The sequence below is a fragment of the Astatotilapia calliptera genome, chromosome 19 (genome assembly GCF_964374335.1).
Source record: "Astatotilapia calliptera chromosome 19, fAstCal68.1, whole genome shotgun sequence".
NCBI lineage: Eukaryota > Metazoa > Chordata > Actinopteri > Cichliformes > Cichlidae > Astatotilapia > Astatotilapia calliptera.
The window spans coordinates 25,371,592-25,399,459 of NC_137440.1; the positions used below are offsets into that span (position 1 = coordinate 25,371,592).

At 37.9% G+C, this 27,868-nt stretch overlaps 1 protein-coding gene across 1 annotated transcript; it reads right to left on the reverse strand.

The window, feature by feature from the left end:
- Window positions 1–278: 278 nt before the first annotated feature.
- Window positions 279–27,868, reverse strand: LOC113012378 (uncharacterized protein C14orf132). Its single transcript, XM_026152526.2, has 2 exons — window positions 27,577–27,868; window positions 279–1,131 (listed from the first exon to the last, which is right to left on the reverse strand). Exons 1-2 carry the CDS (start codon window positions 27,601–27,603, stop codon window positions 895–897), a joined length of 264 nt encoding a protein of 87 aa, XP_026008311.1. The 5' UTR covers window positions 27,604–27,868; the 3' UTR covers window positions 279–894.

Here is a 27,868-nt window from a genome sequence, read left to right on the forward strand (position 1 = left end):
CTCCTCTATTCTCAGAGGTGCTATACATCAAGCTCTTGTGAGAGTGTACTGGGGAACTGGCTGGTTTTGATCTGACTCTGCTGGACATCTGCACATGCACTTCCATGGGGTGATGTCTATAAAAATTACTTTTGTGTAATTGACATGCCACTGCTGTAACAGTCAATTTAAGTGTCTTTAATGAATGCAGTTTCCTGTTCTTTCACCTTAGAAAGACACCAAATACACTAATGATCATTATAACCATATGTTCCGTTTCATCAGCATATAGGAGAATCTCAGTGCTGCTTATCTTGCAGATATTTTAACACTTTCTAAATATTTTAACAAGCACCATCTCTGTTCAGTGGCATAATTAAGCTGCTTTGTCCTAAATTGCTTAGCAACTATCTGGTGGTTGTTTCAGATGGCCCAGTTCAACCTGAATCTTAAGCCCCATTTAATTTCCATCCTCCCTCCTACATAATAAGTGAGTGTCGTATGAGCAGAAACACGAAAACAAACTTAAGCTAAAAAAAAATCCTTTTGATTAATGGTTGAGAGCAAAGATTTCTTTCTGTTTTTAACTAAAGAGTTGCTGTGCACATAACCTTATTCTCAAGTTCTCAAGCTGTAGCATTCAAAAGTGCTTGTTGCTGATAAATGCTGCCAAATTTCAGTCTTTCCCCTCAACGAAGAAGTATAGCAGTGTATATGTCACTGTCAAGTATCGCTACTTTTACACCCTCAGGTCTGTCCCTCCCCTTCCCTGCCAAAAAGTGTGAGGGATAAAAAGAAAGACAGCGAGAGACACAGAGAGCGAGAGATTGTCTACAAAGCCTCCTTCGGGGGTCCGGAGACTGAGAAAAAGCAGGATGTGTGAGTGTGCGGGTTGTCTTTGTCAGCATGTGTTCATCAGAAAGTGCAGGCATAGACAACGCCCACCACCACAATGTTTCCAATAGTGGCGATGATGGCAATCCAGAGCCAGATGGCATCGCTGGACATGGACTGCGGCTCATCCTGCTGGCCTTGTACCGAGGCGGCTGAGGCAGCGGCATGGACGCTGGCCGAGGAGTTAAAGAGCGAGTGCTCGCCGCTGTAGTCATCATTGGGCGAGGAGTCCATGAAGGCTCCTGTCATTACAGGGATCTAGGAAGGGAGAAGGGAAAGTGAGGAGAGAGTACAAAATAAGTTTTGCACTCAAGGGAGATGCAGAGAAAATTATTTTCACATTACAAGATTGTAGGTATATTCTTACATTTCATGCAGAAAAGAAGTCTGAAATCTAAATCTAAACTCCCAAATTAAAATTGAATAAAAAAGGTCACAAATTCATAAACCATTTAAAAATAAGTTTTTCAGACGGATTTTGGTTGTTTATTTGACAACATAAACAATCATCTTTTTTGCTTTTAGGAATAAACTGTTGCTTTTAGTATATCAAGGTATGGACGAAACCTTTTGTGAAAATGTAAATATAAATTGTAATAAAACTAAAAATGTTGATGTAAAGGTGCAATTACTGGCTTTGAATAATAAAGTTATTTTGCCTGTGTTTCTACTGTAAAACACAATATTTTGGTATAAATTCACCAATAGGAATCAGTGTGAAAATTACTTGATTTCATAACAATCATTATTTTTATTGTTAACGTTCCTGAAAATCTGTCATTAAAAATTCACCAACACACTAACCTCACAACTTTCGACATGTCTTAGAAGGTCAAGAAAATTAGCCAATCAGAATTGACCATGAATTATCCCTGTCTCCCTTTAGCAGTTGCACAAAATCTGTCTGAAAAATGATGGTAGACAAATGTCCCATTAGGGCCTCCTCTTCCAAAGAGTTCGTATTAACTGCACTGACATTATCGCTTCAGACCTTTTTCAGAAAGTTAAAAATTTATTTAATTTATTACCGAGCTCCCAGCATTGCCTGTAGTCTCTCATCTAATTCAACTGAATATTAATGTTTTTAAGTGACTTTGTCTTTGATGAAAGAATATAATCTGACATAGACAAAACATAAATCCCCACTTTGAGTGCAGCACATCAAACCTCCAAGACAAATATGCCCTTTCCCTCCAAACCCAGCATGCCAGATTGTAAGGTAATTGGTTAAGTTTCCTAAACAGGCATGGAGTGTCCTTTTAGTTTCAGATACTGCTGGATAAGTTTTTAAAACACAGCATGTGTGTATGCTTGATAAATATGAAAATTAGATTTCAAACATGACAACTGAAAATGACTCATTGCTTAGGAGTCCGAGTCCTATAAATGTTGACGCTCTGGCTTTAGCAACGTGCATGATTGAGAAATGCATGACAGACCATTATATTGTCTGACTGGAGAACTAACTCTGCAGAGGATGTTGGGGAAAAAGAGCAAAAAAACAAAACAAAAAAAACCATTCTAAAAATACCTCGGAGGCATGTTGAGTGCTCGCTTACACAGACGTTCTCTCTTGCTCATTTGCTTACCTTCACTCTCTCTCCCGAACACGGGCTAATGCACAAAGACGTTAACACACACACACACACACACACACACACACACGCGCACACACACACACACACACACACACCTCGTCTTTCCCTCGCACAAGGGAAAACACTGTTTAGAAAGCATTCTGCCGCTCTCCATTCATTGGCCCCTGGTGGTGAATAATGACATGACACATCCTGTAAAGCGCCTGCTGTTCACATGAGCATGATGGGGGTAGACAGGCATGCATGAGGTCCAGCAACCTGTGTTTTCTGCCCTCCATTCTGTCACTGTAAGTGCTGACTCATCCCACTGTGGCATCTCAAATCAACCTTTTCCATTTTAACGTTTCTTTTTATATTAAAAGTTTGCACGAACAACATGTAATGCAAATCAGAATCAGTGGGAGCCTGTGAAGTAGTCAGGCACGAACGTCAAGGAAAGTGGTAGAGAAGCAGACTATGCAGACATTTCAGGTTTCCAGAGGTGAGCAATTTACAGTGAACTTAATGTATAACTTAACAAAACTTCCCACAATTCAATTAACAAACCTCAACACAACATGGCTCTGGTAACACCGCTCACCTCTCCTCTCTCCTGCATCTGGTAGAGACTGGCTTTAAATAGGGCCATCAATTTCCCTCCAATTGCCCAGCCAGTACCACTCACTCAACTGAGGGATCTAAAACTCTACACAGATTATCTAAAAACACAAAACCTCTACACACTTCTAACATGCACATTTACACAACTAAATGGCAGTATTAACGAAAGGAAAAACATTCAACAAATCACTTTAAACCTTAACACAAACAAAAGGAAGCATCTCTATGGAAAAAGAAACCCCTCCACTTGGTTTGACCTGCTGATGTCATATGTGACATCAGCAGGACTTTAAAATGAGGAAATGCCAGGCAGGCGTTTCCCCACACCTGACCCTTATGAAGACTGAAAAGACAAACAAAGTAAGTATGAACAAATGACTTAATCAGTAACATAATAAAATATAAAGAAACATAACTTAGTATTTGTCTTAATTTGCAGAATGTTTGATTTGCCGGCAACAAAACGCTTACACAAACAAACCCGGGATAGTGAGTGAAGCAATGTTACTTAACAAATAGCAAATCATAGCAAATACATAGAAACAGAATAATGTGTAAAATGTGCAAAAAAAAAAAAAGGTAAACCCATATGGGACAAATGGAGAGCATTGCAACTGCTCCTCCACTTTGTCACAGAGCCACACTACACAAGGCCGCACCTAAAAATGTCATACTATATATCTAACCATGTCTCTAAAACAAACCTACAATTGCAACACAACTGACATTAATGACATTTGCATGCACAGTGATCTGTGTGGATTGTCTTTCAAATACTGTCCCACAGGTTTATTTGTTTACCTTGTACCTTTACAAGCCAACTCCAACCTTTCTCCTCAAAAAGTGACTGATTTGATTATTTCACTCTAATCTCTAGACACTACCTTAATTGTAACCTTATCCTGCATTCAGAGCTCCACCTCCATCTTGCCTAATTTAATGTTCAATCAGACAATAACTGATGTGTGCCACGCTGTCTGCATTCTTTACCTTTATGTTTTATTTATTGGTAACTCATTAGCAAGCTGTCTGGATCAGTGGGTATTCATACTAATAAAGTGAAGTGGATAATGGAAGCGTGTGAAATACTAGTTCAGTAATACGTCTTAATATAAATATTTGATCCCCTAGGTTTGGCCCTCTTGTTCAGATGATAAGTGGGACTGCTTCTATAACTACAAGTCCACAATTACTCTGTGGCTCATTCATATGAGAGTAGAGCATCAAGCAGTTAAAAACTAATGGATCACTGGAAATTAGAACCTTCAAGGTCACATGCATCCCATAGCGTTTGAACATTTAGGCAGGAAATGGAGGCCGTCCCCTAAGAATTACTGCTAGGATAAAGCTCTAGTACTGACTAAAGTTTCCTGATATTTGGAAACATTCATCTCCTCAACATAACAGTGAACAAGTGGCTAAATGGCTTCAATAACCACATTCAGCCACTTTCAGACCATCTTGGTACCAAATTGAAACCTTACAAATGACCTCAGCACTCAAGAGTATCCCACTGGGAAAGGTGAAAAGAGTCTAATTTCTCTGGTTGTTTTGTAACTTGTGGATATTTGTGTTTCAACCACAAAGTAAACAGTGTAAAAAAAAAAAAAAAAGGATGATTTTCAAAAAAGTTATTACTTGTGTAATTACTGTAATATTTTCTCTATACTCTTGAAGGCCTTGTGGTACAAGACGTTGTCTTGATACAATTATGACTGTATAAAATCAGCCACCGGATGGGTATGTTCATAGCATTGTGGTTGATATATCCCATCGTAAATGGTCACGTGTTTAATAAATCAATTGTTTAATGCACAGTACTTTTTTTTTGTAGCTGACAAAAGCAGTGGACTAGGAAAGCTAACTTCTTCCACTAAACGCCTTACTCAGCATTGTTGGAGTAAAATGCAGTCATTAGGAGAGATTGTCTGTTTGTTATTTGCAAGTAATCAGATTTGTCTGTTAAGATTTTCCAACCTACTTGTTATGGTTGCTTTAAAAAAAAAAAAAAAAAGACCTCCTTGTCCTCCTAGTCTAAGAAATGAAGTTGATTTGGAAATGCCTTAAACTTGGAATTTGTAATATTACTTTCTACCACAGCTGATATCACATTGCATTTTTTTTGTAATGCAATGCTATAAAACATTACTAAATTCAATAATCACTTTACAGATAGTGTGTTTTTTGTAATCTATCATTACTTGCATTTCAAAAGTGTGGCAGTTATCTGCATGATGGTTGGATACATGAAAAAAAATCTAACTTGTATTTTTTTACCATGCACACTTATGAATATTATTTTCATTTTCATTCTACCTTAAAGTCTAATCAATGAAGCACTCTTTGCCCTGGTTTCCAACTATGGAACAGTAAAATAAAGATACTGTGTGTCCTCATTTGGATAGAGATTTATGTTGGTGTGCAAGACTACAGCCTAAGGTTTAGGTTTTAATTGGTAGTTATGTGACATTGCACCCCAGGCCAATGTTGTAGAGTAATGCAAAAGTAATATAACAAGTAGTGTAACAAATTACTTTCTCCTGGGAATAAACAAGTAACATAATGCGTTACTTTTTGCAAAATTGATGCAAAAAAAAGCCCGATTTTACAGAAGTCTATTAGAAATTGACTTCTCACTTGATTTATGACCTCAGTAAACAGATTCCTGTTAAGGTTATGGCTTATGGCATACTTTATGGCTATCCTACCAGAATCATACTCTCTGTTTCCCCCTCTGTGATAATGTCTGTTTTCAAAAATGCCAAATACGAGGTCTGAAAACGAGAGACCACAAAATATAATTTCATATGGCTACATTTTCATACATGCATGTATCAAATTCATGGAGTAGGGAACTTGACTTTCCGATGATTCACTTCCTTGAGTCAGCTAAACAAATACATTTGCCTGACATCTGTGCCTCCTGGATACATTTACACGCTTTCCCAATTTCCAGTAGCTATCGAAAAGTGCAAATAGCTTCTTTCCTTCAATTCAAAGGACCAGCTGTGCAGATAATACATATGATAGTGTAGTATTTTGTGTAATGTTGTGCAGATGTTTATCCTTTATTTGAACACGAAGGGCTAGGATTCAGAAGCTATGGAATAGAAGAAGAGAGAAAATGAAGTGGTTAAAATTAAAGCTATTGAGAGTGGGGTCTGGATTATTCAAAGCCAACACGACCTTGTTTTGGAAAAGACATGCAGTCACTAAATTTTTCAAGTGTAACTTTCCATCCTTGGAGTGGCATGGAATTAGTTTACGCCACTCAAATGGGTTTGTTGCAGGCACCTCAGGAAAAAAATACTCACACACATTTGCACGTATATACATATATCAGTACAGGAGTGTGGATAACAAACCAAATGAACAAGCATATAAAAAAAAATAAATTTGAGAAAAAAAAACTGTAAAAATGCAACTTACTGTTCATCTTTAACCAATTGAATCTGTGGTTTTTTTTTTTGTTTTTTTTTTATATTAAATGAAATCAACACACACACAAACTAAAACAGTAAAAAGTTGGGACACAACTTCACTCCAATAACAGCGGAGAAATTGCCCAACTTGCATATTTCACACCTTCTTGGCTTTGAGTGATGGCTACACCTGTGCAACACACCATGCAGCAAAACTACAATCTACAGCAGATGATACAGTGAAAATGTACAATTCCACCTGCTCAGCTCTCACAGCTTTGATTTATTCGTCCCAGCTGTTCCTAGAGCTGTCCTCCTACATGGATGATCACAGTAATTGTGAAATAGAATGGACTGTAATTGCCTCCTGGGGGATAAACCACCAGTAAGTGTTGAACTGAAATGGTTTTTATTCCAGATAAGAAAAGCCCAAACAAATGTCTCTGAAGAGTGGAGAAACCAACACATATACCTAACCACAAAAGCACTCATGCATGACCATTAAAACAAAATCAGATAGAACTAGGTGGTTCTCAGCATTAATCCACTGGTCAAGTGGAAATAAATGTAGTCAAACTTTTCCTTTCATCCAACCATTTACTTCCACTTATCCAATACAGGAATACGGGGGGCTGAAGCCTTTCCCAGTTGTCACAAAGCAGGGGGCAGTATATACCCTGGACAGCTTGTCAATCTAATATTAGTGCAACCAATCATGCTAACGGACAATTCAGAAGCACTAATTAAAAAACATGTCTATGAACTGTGGGGGAGGCTGGGGTACCCAGGACCTTCTTGCAATGAAGCAACAGTGCCCCTCCTGTACTGATGTTTATTTATCCCAAATTTTGAGTCACTTGAATTGAACACGATGCTTTACATTGCAGTAAAAAATGACTAAAACATTATTTAATACCTGAATTTTAGCCAAAATAGCTGAAATGTTGGTAAAAAGTTTTTTTTAAATTAATATAATTTTGTTGAAATTGGGCTCTTACGATTTGGAATTGCATCAACTATGAAATCCGAATACACTTTTTTTTCCTATTTGACCTTTTGACCTCTCCTGTGACCTTAAATTTGACCTTACAATTTGCAGCAAATCTGTGGCTACATCCACACGTACATGGGTATTTTTCCATTTCTGTTTTGAAAAAAAAAAAAAAAAAAATCCCATCCACACGTGCAGTTTTTCGTCCACATGTAAACGCAACAAACAAAGTCAAATGCTGTTAAGAGAATGCCAAAGCAACAGGTGGCAATATGATCCTAACCGTCTAGAAATGTTGGCCAATCAGAAGTCTAGAAGCCTGGGAGGAAAAGCATAAACAAATTCATCTCACGTAAATAATAACGTGGCGCACAGCGTGACGTCAAAAAAAGGCGCACACCTTTGACGTGTGACTGAATCTCTATTTTCCTCGTCCACATGTAAACGCAAAAACTGAGTTTTCGAAAATCTCCAGCCTGGCAGGAGTTTTTAAACATTTTGTTTTCAGTGAGGCCCAAAAGCATAGAAAAAGCCGCATTTCAAAAATCCCCCACGTAGGTGTGGACGCAGCATGTGCAAAGTAAAGGTAGACTGAAATATCCCACAAATAATATATTTGTTTATTTTCTTCACAATGTGATGCTGAAAAGGCATAAAGAACTTGCACAGGTGAAATATAATCCTTATATTTCTTGCATTGGTGTCCTACATTGTTAAATAATAAAAAAGTTTGGTTCTGGAGACATCCAAAAAGATGTAATAATACTGTGAGTAAATAATGAAGTCACACCTAGACAGAACATTTTGACTTGGCCCACCAGGCTGGGGGTCTAAATAAATTCAGTACAGGGCTGTGAACAGAGTCCTGCCACACTTAATAATAGTAATATGTTTTACATTCAGTCCTTCTTTATCATTTTTATTTGTTTTATTATATTTTTATTCTTATTTAATGAAACAAGATGAAAAATTACTATATATATATATATGGACAGACAGTTTATGATGAATAAAATGCATCTAAAAAAGTGGACATGGGTCCATAAAGTAAATACATTTAAAAATAAATAAATAAAAAATAAAAGTACATAAAAACTATACAGTCTTTTAAAAGATAGCCAGTTCTTTTTCATCACATAAAAGTCAATAAGAAGCAGCACATTTTATCTCAGAAGCCGAAATTTTTCTGAAAAACTGTTGACCGGTGTAGTGACGCTAGACTGAAATCACACTCAATACTTGCACTCTTGAAGAAAAAAAACAAAAAAACAAGGAGTACTTTAGAGAACAAACAGGCACAGAAGTGGATCCCTGCTGCGTTCAGAATTGACTTTGTGCTTGCAAAGTCAAGCACAATCAATGAAAACACAAAGTTGTTGATTTTCTCAGTCGTCACAGCCATCTTGGCTTTGGTTTCAACATTTTCACAATTAAGTTATTTTGTTGCTTGAAGACAAACGCTCTTCTGCTTTGAAATCATGATTTAGTTAAACATGTCCACGGAGAATATCACACACCATCAAAAGGCAGAAAGATCTTTTTTTTCTACTGAAGGGTGTTTTTATTTATTTATTTTTACAATGTCCAAAATTGATGTCCAAAGCCCAAACCTCCTATAATACATTTTTAATAAACTGTTTATTTGAAGGAGTATAACTAAATATTTATCAGAATGTCATGATTTCAAACAGTTATTTGAGTTACTAAAATATGACTTTTATTGAAAGTGACATTTATTTCTTCAGAATTATTTATTGCTGGTTCACCCATGTGCAAAGACATAAGGATGTCAATCAACCACACCCCAAAATAGTTGCTGAAAGCATGCCTAATCATTAAGTTACAGTGAAACCACCTTTGTGGTGAGATGACCTAAAACTGTACATATGCATAAGACATGTATTACTACACTTAAATCTAATCCTGTCTAATCAGTGCTCTTCTCAGAGAAGTGAAACAGGTGGAACAGTGAGATCATCCAGCAACAGATACTAAATGTAACTGCGCACAGATGTGACTTGCTCTAAAAGGCTGGCAGGTTTCTCACATCGCCACCCTGCTGCTTTCATTAGCAATGAATATGGGCAGCAGTAAAGAGTCTACTGAGAGAACAAATTTTACACTCAGAATCCCACAGTACCAGTGATGATGACAGGCTACAATATCTGCACAACATCAAAATGTATATATAGGTACATCATTTGTTGGATAGACACAGCAGACTGAGTGATTCTGGACACAGCCCTACTAAAAATCAGCTTGTTAGCAATGTAATTGTTAGCATATTGGCATGCTGATGTTAGCGTTTATCTGAAACACTGCTGTGCCTAAATACTCTCTCTCAGAGCTCATAACACAGCTGTGGACTCTCATTCTTGTTGATGTATTTCAGATTTATAGCTTAAATCTACTGAACCCCTAAAAATGAAGAAGTTCTTTTTATGTAGGTCCAAACTTTGTTGGAAACAGACCAAATTTTTGTCATTTTCTCTCTGTACACCACCTCTGTGGATTTGAAATCAAATAATAAATGTTAACTCTAGTAATTAAAGTTATTTTATGCATATTACCCCATTTTCAGAGGCCTAATGACTAATGAGTAATTTCATGGCCAGTTGAAGCATTTTTCCATGTTGTTTCACAACAAATGAAGCAGATATAACATCTGAAGAAAACCTTTGAAGTCACCAAATGAACAATCTTTTACTTTCTTTAGCAGAAGGAAAGCACTGATAGCGCAGCCACTTCCAAATCCCCGAAAGACCACAGTAGACATATAGAGGGTGGGATGACAGAATTATTTCTATGGTAAAAACAGCTTTGCAACATCTACACTGACCTGGTTACAACACTCTCAAGCAGGCAGATGTATTATTGTTAAAGTCAGCAATGAAGAGATTCGTGAGTTCGTGAAAGCACCAGATTGCAGACAAATAGCCTGCAAAGAGCCAGCACAGATCTCATAGAAAGAAACCTTTAGGCAGTATTAAAATGTATTACATTGAATACATTGAGTATTACATTACATTTCAATTTCAGAATATTTTTTGTTTCCTTATCTGACAACAAAAAGTTGCAGATTCTGGAGGCGTGCTTTGCAGAACTATATTGACTTTGGGCTTTGGTAACATTAGCTCTCTACAGATGCAACTGAATTACAGTACTAATCAGGGAAGTAAATAAATATACCACTCTGACCACTCTTCTCTATAGGGCTGTAGGCACCAAGAAAAAACTTTGAATTTAGCATATTCCTTAGTAAACTGTAGCAGATTGAGGTAGTCATACCATAAATCTTAAGGGTTTTTAAAAGGTTTCTTCACCAGCACGGTAGTGTTAAACCCCTTTGGTTCCTACTGGTCAGATTTACACCTCTGCTTTCATTGATTTTCCCTGTCTCAGCAGCCCAGCAGCATTTTTTAATAAATCTTATAACTCAATAGAACAAGTGTAGCCCAAGTGATCCTCACTTGACGCCTCGATCAATCTGTCAGGTCAGTGGAAATTCAGCAGGACTGAAGAAAGTTTAATATACTTCTTAGATATTATAAATGATCAGCGTTCCTGGTTTTGTCTCTGACCTCGACTTTATACCTTTCTTTTCCCCCATTATTGCTACTCACAATGCATTAAAAGTAGGACAGCTAAAGAAAAAGGCCACATTTATTTGAAACACAATATCTGTAATAATGCATGTTCACATCTGGGGGTAATTACTCAGTGTCTGCTACTCGCACATTTGTAATTAGCAGTAGTGTGAAAACTTATAATGTGAGATTAAACTAAATCCATCAGCTTACAAAACATTAAATTGCACCAAAACAAAGACTGATTTCTTATTCCAACTAGATCACACCAAGGAGCAGACAGATAAGGATTTATAGCAACAAGAAAGAGTGAAAGACAGACAATTATTCAGAGACGCTGAGATGAATTGGCTGATTATACATCAAATATCAAGGGGAGTCTTAAAGTCGAGGTATGTTTAGTGCCTATCTAGGTCTGTTATACCTTCATCCATTACTCACAAGGTTCACACAGGTACAAAACAAGGAGAAATCCTAAAGCTAAAAATGGCATCAGTCAGCAGCACCTAAAAAACACCAGAAATAAGGGAAAATGGAGCTGAAAAGTTAAAAGATGACTCAGGATTTCACTTCTATATCCTCCAAAACAAGTCTTAACGAACTGAAGAGATCAAATCAGAGGCTGGCAGTCTAGAAAATCTATTTTTTCTGCTCTATTATTTAGATGATTAATGTGCTGACTACCTCTTTAGGCTCTATTCGTGATACACATAATTGTTATTGATGCAAGCATTCAGACTTTTCAAATCATCACATTATTCCTCAAAGTCTAAAACTGCCTGAGATGCTGTGTTCCTGCCTTTACACAAAGAATTGTGAGCTGGATCATTAACTTCATTTTACAAACAAAGCAGGCAAGTCTTTCAAAAGTGTTTTGCTTTTTAGATTTATTTTCTTAAATAAATTAATCAATATCCATGTATCTGTGTAAAAAAATTAGCCACTGCTACCTTTGTTTTTGGAGGTACAAGTAAGCCAATTCTGCAGATGTGGTATACTAATTACTGACACACCCACTATGAATGCGGGCAGATACTTGCTAATTAGTAACATACAAATAAAATACTCACTCATTAAAATTCGTTAGCTTTGTTATGTTTGTATGAGCTGTGTAAGCTGAAAAATATCTGGAACATTATTATATTTCTTTGTATAATTCAGATGATGAATCATGTGGAGCTGTTGCATCTGCATTTGGCAGGAACTTGTCTTTGTTCCACCTCAAGCAAGGTTGTCACAATATATGGACACAATAAATGCTGATTAACTTGCTACCCTTTTCTACAAAACCATATGAGGCAAATGAAGGCAGTAAGATCATAAAAGTGAACTGATAACTCAAATCTCAAAGCAAATCTACTTTCATGACTTTTTACAGGGTTTTTATTTGTGCCTTAACTCATTTCAGTCATATTTTCAGTCTTCTAAAAAAAAAAAAAGATGCAAACCATAAGCCCATCTCAGAGACACTCTTTAGCAAATAACGAGTAGAGACCTGTACCCTCAAAAACAAACAAACATCTGGGCTCATTTACAGGATTAAATAATCGTTATCATGGTCAAATCTAGAAGAGTTAAACTGAATTTGCATTTGAGATTTTAAGGACAGAGTTTATTCTATTTCCCAATCTCAGTAAAATCTATAAAGTTCAGTACATAGAGTGATCTGGTTTTCATTCTCAAACTTTACTGGTAAGTATCAGGGCAAACAGGTTGAATGTGTATATAAGGAACACTTGTGAGAGATTAGAAAAGACCATGCACTTGCTGTATATGTTGCTGCTGTCAGCCACAGCTACATCTCCATCCATGTCTGCTCATTCACTACAGAGAAACCAAGCGCAGAGACGAAAGTGCTGAATTGAGTGTCCGCTCATGTAAGACTAAGGCTTGAGGTGATGTGCTGCAGGGCAGGCTCTTCTTTGCTCTTACTCTTAATATACAGGCCAAGCAGAAAGACTCACATCTACTTCATTATCTGAAGTACAAAGCAGTTGGCAATAAGATGAAGAATCATCTTTTCAGCTATTGAAATGACGAGTAGCTCTCCTTTAAGCGATCTCAGGGTCAGTGATTCAAGGAACCACATTCTCCTCCACATGCCTACGTACCTTAAGACTACTGCATTTGTAAATTATATCAAGGTAGATATCATTGTAATTATCAATAATGATGTGCAAATTGCAGTATTCAAATATTCGCATTTCATATTATGCACACTTCTGTCTCCCGTCTGTGTTACATACACACACATGCATTGTACTGTAAAGGCAAGTCTTCCCAAAGAGAGGTTTGCTGTTTAAGGACACTAATCTAATGTCTAATGTTACACAAACAATGAGGTGAACTTATCCAACAGTGGTTGCAATGAGAATATTGTCATCTGCACTGTAGGCTAATTTGAGAATCTCACTTCCTCTGCTTGAGCTTGTAAAAGACTCTCATTACGACTAAATTTCATTTGCGACAGTAATAACGGTAATATTGTTGTGGCAACAATATTAACAGAATTACAGCAAGCGTTTGTGAGGATTCATGAATAATTCATCTTCAATTTCACCTCATGTCACTTTTCTCACTTTAAAATCCTAAAAAGCTGAGAATCTGTGCACACCTGCACACTCAACGCCTCCAGGTCATGGTTCAATGAGGTCTGGATGCCAGAGTTCTTCCTGACATCCTTTTCCCCCTCAGTCACTGACTGCTCTGACCTTGTCATTGCTGGTCTCATATCTTCTTCCTCCTGAATCCCAGAGGCTTCAGTGACATGGGAATGGGAGTCACTCATCTTATATAGGCGGAAAAGTTATCTCCTCAAGGATTCTACTGACTCACACTCTACACTATCATCTCACTGTATTTACAAATCTTTATGTACATATACAGTGATTAATTTATTAGATCACCACCCAATGAAAGATTTGAGCCACAGCTGCACTAAATTAGCAGTGCTGCTAATTACCAAAATCATTTTTTTAAATGTTTCTGTTGAGGCTAATCCACCAGTGTATGCAAGCTGCTCCATAATCATTGACTTTACTGCTTTTTTGTAAATCGGTAAACCTCATTATTATTTTCAATTAAGCTGGCAAATTACAGATATTAGAAAAAAATGTTTTGGTGGTTAAATATTATGCCAGCCTCAACTTGTGGTCTATTTTTTAAGAGATTTCTTAAATATATTTGTGTTTAGTACTATAGCACATTTAAAACAACACTATAAGAGTAACTAAATATACAACACATTTACACAAAAAAATCATAAAATTAAACAAAGTAAATAAGATTGTGCATAATAAAAGCCAGGGTACCCTGCTCAGCTAGAATTGAAAGCAAGTGAGAATAAGTAGGTTTTTAATAGTGCTTTACAATGGATGAAAGACTGAGTATTGCTCCAGAGGAGCTGCTACTGAAAAGGCTTTCTCTTCATTGCTTTTGAGCCTAGCAATGTACAAAAGCAGTTGGCTTGCAGACGTCAGTGCTCCGTAAGAGTGTAAGGTTGCTAACGTTCAATTAAATAAGGTTGGGCCAAAACCACTGAGACTCTTAAAAACAAGTAATAAAATTTTAAACTGGACCCTGAAATGAGCTGGAATGTAGGTGTAATGTGATCACGCAGTTCCTTTCCTGTCAAAAGGTGAGCTGCTGCATTTTCTACAGCCTGCAGGTGACAAAGTAACGACTGATCAGAGGCAACATATGAAGAATTACTATAGTCTAAGGAAGAGGTAATAAAAGTGTGACTTACTCTCTGGAAGTCATGTGGCGGGAGGTACTCCTTCACCTTACTGAGGATACTTTGTTGAAATAAGCTTGTCTTCTTTCATAATCTGCTTTTCACATTTTAATGCACAGTCAGAAATCACACGGGGTGACGGTAAGAAGCTAAAAGACAAATGGCACTGTTGTACACATTTGGCTTCCCCAAACAAAATTATTTCTGTTTTGGTGAGTTCATCTCTAACCATGTTTGTACCTCTCTAGGACCGATCACCAGTGCCTGAATAGAAGCATGGCTATTGGTTTGTATGTTTGTCTATACTTTATTCGTCAGTAGTCACATTTGAATTCTGCAGCCTCATATGCTATTCGTGCAATTTGTGTGTTATGTGTATCACTGTATATCCCTGAAGAGAAATGGATGCATTTTGAAACATCTCTGGATAATTTGTATGCACTGTGCATCTCTCTACTTAATGACCTGTCTTATTAATTTCTGTAATTCACAGCTAAGATGATCTATTTTCATCCCACACCATGATATATTTATTTAAAAATTTAAATTATAAATATTTATAACAACAGCAACTTGATTTGTTTATTCTTACTGTAAGGTAAAGCTACTGGGATATGTGACTGAAAGGCAGTAGGATTTTTTTTTAAGGCAGATTAAGAGAATTTCTCTCTTTGTTTGTGAATATGCAGTATAATATAAATCAACATCCGCATGGCTGCTGGTACAAATACTGCTTGTGTATGTGTATGACATAATAATGTGATTTAAACGTGGGTTATCAGAGCAAACATCCCCTACCTACAGTAATCCACTTATGTGCACACGTGTTGCGTCAGAGCAGCCCTCAGGTCTGCAGAGCATTAAGAACCAACACTTCCTGTCAAATGTAAACTGCAAATGTAAAGTCATCTCTGTGCTATGTGTTTTTCACATTTTTTCATATATTCTTTTCATATATGTATGAATTTAAGATAAAATGACAAAACCGATGAGGTGGATAATGTAAGAGGTACGAATGGTTGTCAAAAAGCACTAGAAAAGTGATCCATCTGTTACACAGTAAATAGTACTTTGATTTCCTCAAGATTAACTGCAAACACAATACGCAAGTCAAGAGCAATAAACATTTGTTTTTTGATCAAATTGATTTGACTTTTGTTAGCACTGCTGCCACACAGGAAGCAGATCGTAGGTTCAAAGACAGGCTAGAGCCTTCCTATGTAGAGTTTGTGTGTTTTTCTTCTGCCTGTAAGAGTTCTCTCCGGGTACTCCAGCTTCTCTGCCTTTTGCCCTGTTACAGCTGGGATAGACTACAGCCTCCCTCATTGACCCTGTAGCGGGTGGAGGGAAATGATGCTGTAAAAGAAGAAGATGGATGGATGGTTTAGTTTCCTTTTTCCTGCTGGGAAGGCATTTTTGTATTGTATTGCTAGCATAATGGATGCTTTCCAGCAAAATATCCCTAACCTCTGAATCAGGGTTGGCAGCAGACCATGAAGTGGACGGGGAACCAACTTTAACAGGGGCCACTTGCCTCAAGTCACTTTGCTATTTTACAATTATTCATTTACTTGTCAATTCTTTTCCAGTAATTACAACCATACACATATTGCACACTGATAGAAAATTGTAGTTACAAAACTCCAAAAATACCTGTCTTCAAGGCAAAGCAGGAAAGAAGCACACTAGGATAGCTGACTGTGAGCGCTCAACACATTTCCATTTGTTTTGCAATTTTCAACAAGGGTCGTGCTTTAAAACTAGTGACATGGGTGTTTACGTTTTTCATTACCAATATTGTATGAATTAGTGTAACTTATAGTCAAAGTGTATCCATAGAATTCAGCCTCGGGGGATGCAATTACAGGATACAGAGGCCCATCCATAATGCAAGCGCTGCTCTGAACACAACTAAACTGGTTATGCTGCTCGTATTAACAGGGATGTGCTTTTGTGGTGTTATTATAAATGCTTTGGTGATCAGGGGCTCTTTGGTGAGGTTAAGGCCTCAATGCTTCTTTAGGTGTAAAAAGGATTTAAACATGCCTCTTTTTAACATTAACCCTAAAGAAAAAAGCAAAGCATCTTAATAATATCCAGTCCATTTAAATGTATCCATGGGTGGCTACTAAAGCCAAAAGACATTTTATGCTTTTCTCTGCAATGACAGTCTCAGTATTATGCTTTTTTTTTTTCAAAAAACAAAACAAAAAAACATAAACCTGCCAGCTGATATTGATATTTTTATATATTTAATCAAAATAGATTGTGTGGGTGTAAAAAGAGTGGCCACAGGGGTTCTGTGAACAAACACAAGAATAAACACAGAAGGCTCCACAAAGTGCTGCAGGACTTGCTGTAAAGTCTCCAAAATTAGATTTCCCTGTTTATGTCAGTGTGGCCTCATGGCGCATAATGATCTGCAAAGTGAATGAGTTTTGGTTGACCTTTACTTAAGTGGATCTGAAGTACAAAGTGAAAATGTATTTTTTATTATCATTATTTTGTCCTTGGGGCTTGGTGTTGGTAGAGCAAAAAGTGGTCAGTCATATTTATTTGACGCTTGAGCCTTTTTAGTTTGCTGTATGTTGTAGTAAACAACAAAAAGCAAGCATTATTTCATTATCCATGCAAAATTGAAAAAACACAAAGCCTGTTTTAAGCTACGAGGACGATGTTTCTTCAGTGTGTATGTTGTCGGCAGTGAGAATACTTATGCCTACACTCGTATAGTACAGTGTATAACCTATAGACTGTTGTAGGTTGACATCAGCATTTATGAATGGTTATTTTCCCTGTGGGTGGATGTCATACATTTGTCATGTGTGTGCCATGTTGGCCTAGTTACATTACAGTGGTGCCTCTCTGTTTGTTCTTATTAAAATTCTCGCAGTATGAGTTTATTTAAATGTTTGCATGTACAATGCATCATGAAAACACATTAGTTTCTGAATAATTTGACAGAACAAATCTGGACAAGCCTACATTAATTATTGCACGGCAAAAGAAGGAAAAAAATGAGCATGAAAGATATACACGAAAGCCCACGTATGCACACGAAAGCCTTGCATTTATGTCTCTGGACCTTCTATCCATCAGTCATCATTATAAATAAATAATTTCTGACTTTCGCACTCTGAGATGTATACAAATGACAGGGAGCAATAGTGAGTGGGTGGTGAGACACAGAATGTGTACAGGCTGCAAGTGAGCGGGACTCAGGTGTGAAATCAGTAACTGCAGCAACAAACAATATCATCGCTTCTTAATGACAAGTATGAGCGACAGTAAAGTATAAGACTGCACAGCTTTGACCCTTCAGGGCCTATGCTATGCTTAAAGCATAGCCGTAAGCCTAACCTGATATGGCGTATGCACTACATGTTCCAGTATGAATATCCTCACTATCCATTTACTTATTTTGGCTAGAGTAAAACACCCCGGGTAAAATATTGTGATACTTCTTAGTTTGGTGTAAGCTTAGGTCTGAAACTGTTGATTCCAACACAGAGTTATGAAGTTCAAATGCATCAAAACACCTGCTAAGAGAAGGTTCAAGCACTTGCCAACAACTGATTCACAACTCCTTGAAGGCGTCATAAAAAATTCAATGTTAAAAGGGAAAAAAAAATGCAAACTTAGTGTACTTCTCCACAAATCAAGCATACCAGCAGAGATGCCAAATGACTTCCATATGTAATACAGCTTACATACTGTAAGTGCCTGATTCATTACCTGGGCATTAAAGTTGTATGTGCCCAGAAAGGGAAGGTCGCAGCCAGATTTACTTTATATAAAACATCACAAGGACAGTGGAGGCCCTGCTAGTACTAAAATACAACCAGGGTTGTAATGGGAGAGGTATCATATGTTTTCATATGAAATACAGTCAGCAGCCTGTTCTTGAGTTGTGGCTAGAGCTACAACAGAGACTGTCAGCTGTTGCCTTAGAAGCCAATCTAAAGGAAGACTTTTCTCCTAAGGCAGCAGTATTCGTGAGCAGTGAAGTAATATTGTGTGGTATACAACCTAAACTCCTTTGCAGATTGAAGAGGAGTTGAATGAGAGGGAAATGGAGGGAGGGGAAGGCCTCTTTGTACACTTTGTCACTCGCCTTAGGGCTGCTTTCTTTGAACAAACCCAAGGTCACACTCAAAGAGTAAGGCCCAGTGAAAGAGATCAAATCAAGAAGCAGGATTTCGTTGTTGGTATTATTATGGAGGCATTGTTTGAAGCCAGTAAGGTTTTAAAGTTTGGAAAGAGTAACAGCTGACATAAGTTGTGGAAAAGCTGCGAGCGGGTAATTAACTTAAACTGTGGAGATGTAAACAATTTAACTGGCTTCTCCTGGAAAACTACAGACGCCATGTTGGAGACTCACGACCCACTTATACTGCCTTTAGCATACTAATGATTCCAAAAATGCATAATGATACCGATATATTACAGCAGCCGTGGCGATGTTTAACTACAATCATAATTCATCACTGCTTCCTCACTAATAGTGTGTAATCAGCTTCTGCCATTCACCATAGCAGAACAACCACTCACTGTTTAACTCTCCACAATTGCCAATCGTGTTTCCTTTTCATAAAAAAAAAAAAAAAAAAAAAACTGCTCATGAGCTGAATGCAGATGTGCATTTTATGTGCGTTTTAACGTCTGGAGCATCAGCTTGAAGCTCATTTTCAAACAGCAGGCCGAGGCACTACTCTTCAAAGTTTTACCCTAAATTGTATCTTAATTTTATTTAAAACACATCAATACAGGCTGATGAAGCTACTTTGCAATTATCTAGGGGGAATAGATTATTCATGCCAAAATGTATAATTGATGCTTGCAGAATATCTAAAGCAGCACACTATAAGAAACATTTGGCATAGGTCTATCAGGGAAAGATGTTATTACTTCATACTTGGCTGTCACAGTCCATCAAGTCTCCCTTTCATTCACCCCAGGACTTTTTTCAATATGTAGCCACTCATTTTAGGTACGAAACAGCTGGGAGACATTTGCTATTACAGTGCAAACATGTTGTAAAATAAGATGGCAAGGTGAAATTGAGAAATTATGTGTTGTAATATGACAGTTATTGACAGTTCATTTAGCCCCGGCTCCCTTGGTTACTGTTGCTACATCCATCAATTATCTGGTCTCACTTGGCTAAATTTTGTTTGATAACATTGATAGACTTATAAATCAAAATCTGAGGAATTTTCAAGATAGTAAGCCTTCCGTAAGCTGTTGCCAAATACATGTTTGTCCCTCTGGTGACAAGAATTTGGAAGATCCCATTAAAAATCTCTAGTTTGACTTTCCATTTACTGAAATAGATCTTTTACGAGAGAATTTCAACCACTGGATGCATTTTACTGCTGACTCGTATGCTTTTGGCTATAGCTAAGTCAAATTTATAACTTAAAAACATATAGCATTACTTGAAATAGAAAGACCCACACCCCTGTTTTTGGGGTGTGGGTCTTCTGATTGATTTCAGGCTTCTAAAGTTAACTTCTGCAGGGTCAAACATGTTGATTTCATCTGAAAAGTCCACATGAACAAAGCCAACTTTCTGGGACTATGGGATACGATACGACCCTAATCCTCAGCAACTCAAGATCAATTTAAGATCAGTTTAACATGATCATTCCCCTCTTACACCCCCTTCTCACTCCCGACGCGTAATATACCGACGATTTGTCATGTCACGAGGTGTTCCATGGGAACGCAAAAGGTGACCGTCTGCGTTCCTATGCTACACACCGGATTGTGCATGAAATCGAATAGAATGACGCTCCTGCAGTAACACACGTTCCAGTCGTGTATTCCAGCCCAAACCCTAACGTTAACCACCACCTTAATCGCGTTAGATAGTGTTTTCCAAAGCGATTTAAATAAAATAAATGTACAGGTGTAGATTCATTCCAAACGGTTCTCGTGTTTCCTAATTTTTCCGAACTCGTAATATAGGGACGTGTTGGGTGGCCAAAGGCGTAACATACCTATGATTTGTCACCTAGTGTAAAATGTTACGCTTTGGGAGTGAGAACGTGTTGCCTCCTAATGTATTACAATATTAAATCCACTAGCTAAATAATTTTTGATCCCACCTGTGACACCAAAACAAAACTTGTATGTCAGATTATTATTATCATTTGAGTGTCACACAATACAAAAAGCTTTGAGCATATGGACTAACAGCAATGTGCTGGCAGGTATTGCTATTCCATCTCCATCTCTTCCCAACTTTTGCTCGGTGGTCAATAAATCACACCTGCTCCAGTGAAGATTGAGCACACAAAAGGGGATGAGGAACCATTGCTCTTTCTCCTGACCATATTTTACCTTAAGGCTTCTTTCCTAAAAGGGCAGAGATTCATGATCAGGGAAAAACAAGGGGAACTGGACTCCAGTATGCAGTAAAAATGCTGGTTTGTTTTGAAATGTTGCTGTTCTGAAATGATTGAAATGTTAGTTACTGCATCTGCAGTAGATGGGCTGTGTTCAAGCATCCTTTCTCGTTAAATTTAGAGCTCAGCAGAATTTAAGGCACTATTCATCCATCCATTTTCATCCACTCCTTCCAATTTAGGCTCACAGGGGGATTGGAGCTAGCATCCTCTAATTAACCATGTGTAGCCACAGAGATTTCTGCAGGCACTGCTTGCTTAACAAATGCTACATACTCCTGGTTTAGATTTCCAAAGGCTAAAGTCACTAACAAAAATATATAGTTTCATAACATTAGCTTTCATCCAAGAAAGAAATACTACACCTGTTGATAACTTCACTGCAGTGAGCTCTTACTAATCAAGACAGACTTAGTGAATAGATATTTTTATTATTTTTTTATTTTTATTGGACAAATACATTACTACAGATGTACTGGTCGTACCACTGGGTGGAGGTGCTTTACTGTTGCCTAGTTTAAAGAATTCTACAAGAAGGCAGTTTCATGCTTCATTCCAAGAATAATGAGAGCCAAAAACAGAGATTTGCAATTTCCTGTTAGTCAGGAACTTGATGGTCCCATTTGCATGCTTTCTTTTAATATCATTTTGGCACTTTTATGGCTTTATTTGATATTTGATAAAGACGGTGGAGATAAAGAGAGAGAGCGAGCGAGCAGGGGAATGAACATACAACAAAGTGCCAGCCAGGTGGGAAATGAATTGGAAACTCGTGGCATTTTTGCTAGTGTGGTTTATGCCCAAATCAGAGAAAGAGGAAGGGTGGGAACCTGGAGCTGGCCATTTAACCACCTGCTGCAGCATTACTGACTTTTCAGCATTTTCTGTCTTCGATATGAGATAATTAATGTATCTATCTGATTCTAGGAAAGACTGCATAAAAAGCAGTTGACAACACCAACCCACAGTACTACTGTATGCTCGTCTCCCCCCGCTATTCTGTATTACATGCATCCATCAAGTGGGAGTAAACTACGAAGTGGCCCTGCATTGAAGAGCACGACCTCTCCTTCAACCCATCTGTTAATGGAGACGTGTCAAGCAGGGCAACATCTCTTAAGGGTTTGTATAAGAGTTTGTCATTAGCAACTTTTTAATGTTGTTTACTGCCTTTTCACTCTCTCTGTGTCCTTGAATTTATCAAATTTTTATACCCAGAGACATGAGAAAAGACTGCATGTACAGACAATAAAGGAAAATAAATCAGTGACCTGCCTTCAAATTGCATTTCTTGATAAGCTACCAGAATAGAAAACATACCTATCAAAGCACGATTACCTGCTTTTCATCTATTTAAAGCACTGATTGTTTTTCCCCCCCATGCAAACAGCTCCGTGTAATTTGCTTGAGCTGACTGTTTGCATTCAACCTGTGTGCCTCTAAATATGAAGACACATGAAAATCTGGGTCTGTTGCAAGTTTTCACTATCTCAGGACTACAGCTTTCATGTAAAAGCAATTGCTGAAAAAGCAGACAAAAGAAGACCAGAGGGGAAATAAATTCTTCAAGATGAAAAGGCTGCCGTGACATTATTACACTCTTCAAATTAGCCACGACTATAGAAAGCAGGAGATTTTTAATAGGGGCAGTCAGTTCGTGGAGAATTCACAGTGAGATAATATCATTATGTAACTCGACTTTTTTATGAAGTTGGGTTTAAAAAAAAGGAAAAGAGAAAAAATGGCCTAGATTTACACTTTGTGTCTATTTCCAAAATTGTGTTTAGTGAAAAATAATCTAGTTTGCGAATAAGTCAACTTGAATTTCTATATCTGACTCAATATCCAGGGGTGGTGGTGCGCAAACATATCTTGCTATATCTCCAGCATGTCTTTCTAATTCTAAATTATCAGCTTGTGCTCATTTTTAAACACTTGCTTTTTATGTCATCTGGCAAATAAACTAAAGTGGTTTTGTGTCTATATACATAGGTCTGCTTGTTGCTGCTGTCAACAACGCTTTACTTCATCATCCTGTCACTCTCATCTGTACTCTTTAACACAAGAAGAGATGTACAAAGCCTGTCAGGTAGAATGACTTGGGGCTATAATTTCACGAGAAATCATGATGGCTTGCCATGAAGAGACAAATCAGTCTAAGAGAGAATGTGGAAACAAACCAGTACTCATCCTTAGCTATGAATTTGGCCAGGTAATGAAAATATTTTAAAGCGAAAGAAATAGACATGACAGGGGATTAAATATAACCCTATATGTCAGAGGTGGTTATAGTGCATGTATGAAGAGATAAAAAATGAGTAAAAGGCAAAGTCCACTGGGACAACCTCCACTGGATAGGCAGACCCTTAAGGGTTTTGCTGCCCTGTGTGGCAGATCTGTCAGCTGAAGCACGTTTGAGACTGGCAGAATGCCCAGGATGTTTGCGAAGCTTGTCTTGGGCTGACCTCAACATCAGTTACTAACACAATGATTCATTTTCTTATGCCTTAACATCTGCCAGTTAAATAACCTCACAGTGACAGCCTCAACAAGATGCTAAGATATACACAATATAATTAACATCAAAGTAGCAGGATTGGGGAAAAAAAGAAATTCATAAGTATGTGGATGTCAAAAATTAATCTTGATATCCACAGGGATCTAAGGGAAGCTGTGTGAAACATTTCTCAGTTCAGTCTAATTGAATAGATAAAACGCAAACTGCCGAATCGCACTCAGCTTAGCATTCAAAAGCTTTGCTGTGATTGTCGCCTATTAATCCATGTTTCACAATGCTCGAGGATGCCACCACTTTAAAGCTAATGCTGTATACCCTTTTTCCATTTCAAACCAGCGAAGCATTGCTGCCAAATGCAAATCATTCACCAAACGCAAGAGTGCACACATTGTTCTGTCAAGAGCTATTTAGAAATGTTTCTCGGATAACATACAAAACCATTTTAACAAAAACAGGAGTGAGAAATGCTGAAAAACAATAGCCAGTAATGCTACCAGTTTCTGTGTAATGGTACACACCGTGCATGTTATTGGTTCTTCTGAATGACAAGCAAGCTACTCAGTTTCTATGGTCAATTTCCTCTTTTCAAATACTACAACAATAATGACCAGTGCATCTTCAAACCCACCAATTTTCTACATAGAGAAAATCAGAAACCTGCTCATCTGAGTTAAAGTTCTTTAAAAAAATTTCCAATCTTTAGGCCAGAACAGCTTTAGCAGCATCCGTCATCTTTTAGAGACAAAGTGGTGGTGAAGGTCCAGTGATTTGCAGGCAGCAGAGCTACACTGAGATGGATGGGCAAAAAAATCATCCATTGTGAAGTCAGTCTTCAAAACTCCAGGGACATTTGCCTGACTTCATTCACAGTCACCATTACAGAGTGACTCAGGGCACAGGAATGAATTTCACTTCAGTTAAATTAGCCATTACTGATCTGAGAGAGCTGCATTCTTTGGGGGGAAGGTACGTGAATGTTGAAAAAGGTGAACTTCAAAAATGGCAAGTGTGAGGTAAAGAGTCAAGAGGGAGTGGTAAGCCACCTTTCTAGTACCAAATACAAAATTCCCTTTAAAGCATTTGTTTACTGTTGTTTTAGGACTGAAATTAGTTAAAGGGGAATCGTCTGGTGTGGGGCTAGTAATACACAGCAGTCTTAACTACCAAGATTTTTCACCATTTCATTTCATTCAATTCATTCATTCAAAATGAAATAAACACACAAGTGCCGAAAACTGCAGTTCCTTTATCGGCCATTTGAAGCTGATGCTCACATGTTAATTGAACTGAAGGTGTTACAGACACATATGGCAGATGTGCGATCAAGCAAATGTTGAAAAACAAGTTTTATCTACTTACCAAACATCCTTGGAGCATTATCTACTGGTGCGCTGTAAAAGCTATTTTGCTAACTGAGTTTAGGTCGCTATAAATACATATAATAAAACATATTAACATTCTGTTGGTCTTTTGTTGGATTCATTGCTTTGCCTACAGTGTAAGTATTTCACACTTTTGTCCTTTACTCTTTAAAAACATGTTTCCTTTGTCCATAATATATTACTAACATACAATAGGACAAAGGACAATATACACTCACTTCCCACTTACTTAGATAAACCCGTTCAACTGCTCATTAAAGCAAGTATCTAATCAGCCAATCATATGGCAGCAGCTCAGTGTATGTAGCCATGGTTAAATGACGTGTGGAAGTTCAAACCAAGAACAGGATGGGGAAAGAGGGTGATTTAACTTGGTGTGGTTGTTGGTGCCAGACATCGGTAGTATGAGTATTTCACAAATGCTGATCTACTGGGAACTTCACACTCAGTCATCTCTAGGAGTTACAGAAAATGGTCTGAAAAGGAGAAAATATCCTGTGAGCAGCAGTTCTCTGTGCTTTGTTGATTCCAAAGGACAGAGGAGAATGGCCAGACTGCTTCAAGCTGATAGGAAGGCAACAATAACTCAAATAACCACCCATTACAGCCAAAGTATAGAAAGAGCATCTCTGAATGCATAAAATACTGAATCTTAAAGAAGATGGAACAGCAGCAGAGTCTGTAGTTTATGTGGGCTCATCAAAATTAAACAACAGAAGATTCATGTTGTCGTCTCAGAATTTGGCTTAGACAACATGAATCCTGCTTTGTATGCAGAGTTCAGCCTGGTGGTGGTGCTGTGATGGCGTGGGGGATCTTTTCCTGGTTAATTTTGGCTCCTTCTTTCCAACAAAACATTTTTTAATGCCACAGCCTAGCTGAGTATTTTTGCTGACCGTGTCCATCCATTTATAACTACGGTGTGCCCATCCTCTCGTGGCTGTTTCCAGAAGGATAAACACAAAGCTCAGATCATCTCGAACTGGTTTCTTGCACATGACATGGAGATTACTTTTCTCAAATGGCTTCCACAGTGATCAGGTCTCAATCCAATAAAGCACCTGTGGGATGGGGTAGAACGGCAGATCCACATTATGGGTGTTCAGCCAGCAAATCTGCAGCAACTGTGTGATGCCATCATGTCAATATTGACGAAAATTTCTCAGGAATCTTTCAAGCACCTTGTTGAATCTATACCAAGAAGGATTGAAGCAATTCTGCAAACAACCGAAAGTCCAACCAGGTACTAGTAATTTGTAATTAAGTGTCCTATGATTGCATATTTCTCAAATATTTACATTTTTTCACTCTTTTTCCCCCTATGTACTGAAAGGGTTGCTGTCTAGTTGTCTGGTATTCATCTCATAAATTAATCAGTTGATCCATCTCTAAACATTACTTGTATCTATTACCCATTTTGGGGACCTTTGCCAAGAATTTCATTTGTGACACACTGTTTTTCTTCCTTGCATGAAGAAGAAAAAATACAAAACTAATTCCAGCATCTTCACTTTTGACTTGTGAGGTTTCCATGCTCTCCATAATGTATTACTTTGCTTCTCTTTAAATCAGGTAATAGTGAACAACAACAACGTATTCTCAGATGGGTCCATGCTCCAATGCATTTCCATTTAGAGGTCCTTGATTTAAAAAGATTTGGGAGCATTTGGCTTCATCTTGCCTCAAAGAACAGCCCTTGGCAGAAAAAAAATAATGCAATGAACCCTTTAATAGTAGTTGTGCAACGAATGGCAAAGTAGATGGCACCAGATAAACCACAAGCTGCCAGACACTGAGAGAAAGAGACGAGAAGGAGGAGGAGGGCAGGGAGAATATCAAAACAAACCCCATGTTCTAAACAGATGCACAATAGCACATGTCCTCCATGGAGCCAAAATCACTTCAGCACGTATTATGCAAAGCAGTGCAATACCATATTTGCATGAATTACAAAAATGATTTGGGCCAGTGAAGCTGGTGCAATTCAAATGCCAAAAATAAAACGAAATGAAGAAGAGTATCACATCCACGATGTGGTTAAAGCTTAAAATATACATTTGGAGCTCTCATTATTTTGAATTCTCTGACACAAAAGCATACAGAAGTGCAGCAACTCAACGCCTAATGGTGACACATGAAGCAAAGAAAACCTGCGAGCTATAAACTTTGAAAGGATAAGGAAGGAAACTAAAGTATTTACTTGAAGACTGTTAGAGTGATGCTGAAGTGCAACAACGTCCCACTGGCCCTCACACAATGATATGCGCGCATAAAGACGCGATGGTATCCATACTGAACCATGTTTGCACACTGCAATTATTGGAAAGTGTCAAAGCGTGATATGAACTTAATCCTCGGCCACGCCCTTGAAATCCACGGGCAAAATACATTCATAATAATTTTTTAAAAGTTCAGACAAGCTAAATATATTTGAGCAGTTTGGAGGCAAAGCGTCTCACCTGTGCAGCCATGAATGAGAGATCCATACTGTTGCTCCGTTCAAGCCAAGGCACTCAACGAAAGATGCGAACGTGCGTGTTTTCTTTTCTTTAATTCCCCGTCAGAGCATTTGCCTGCTTTTGTTTACTCGACATCCACCGACTCCGCAAGTTGGTAGGTGGACTTCACGTGAAGCGCATGTCGAATATGAAGAGTGGAAAAGAATATGAGGAGGAGAAATGAAGGGGGATAACGAGGAAGGAGGAAAAGGGAGGGGGCGAAGCAGACGGGGTAATGAAGAGATGTGGCTGC

What these genes read in the sequence shown, in the direction of transcription:
- LOC113012378 (XM_026152526.2), bottom strand. Translation starts at nt 27,603, where the DNA reads ATGGATCTCTCATTCATGGCTGCACAG. An exon ending in TCTCATTCATGGCTGCACAG is followed by an intron (nt 1,132 to 27,576) that starts GTGAGACGCTTT and finishes CTCCCTTCCTAG; the next exon opens with ATCCCTGTAATGACAGGAGC.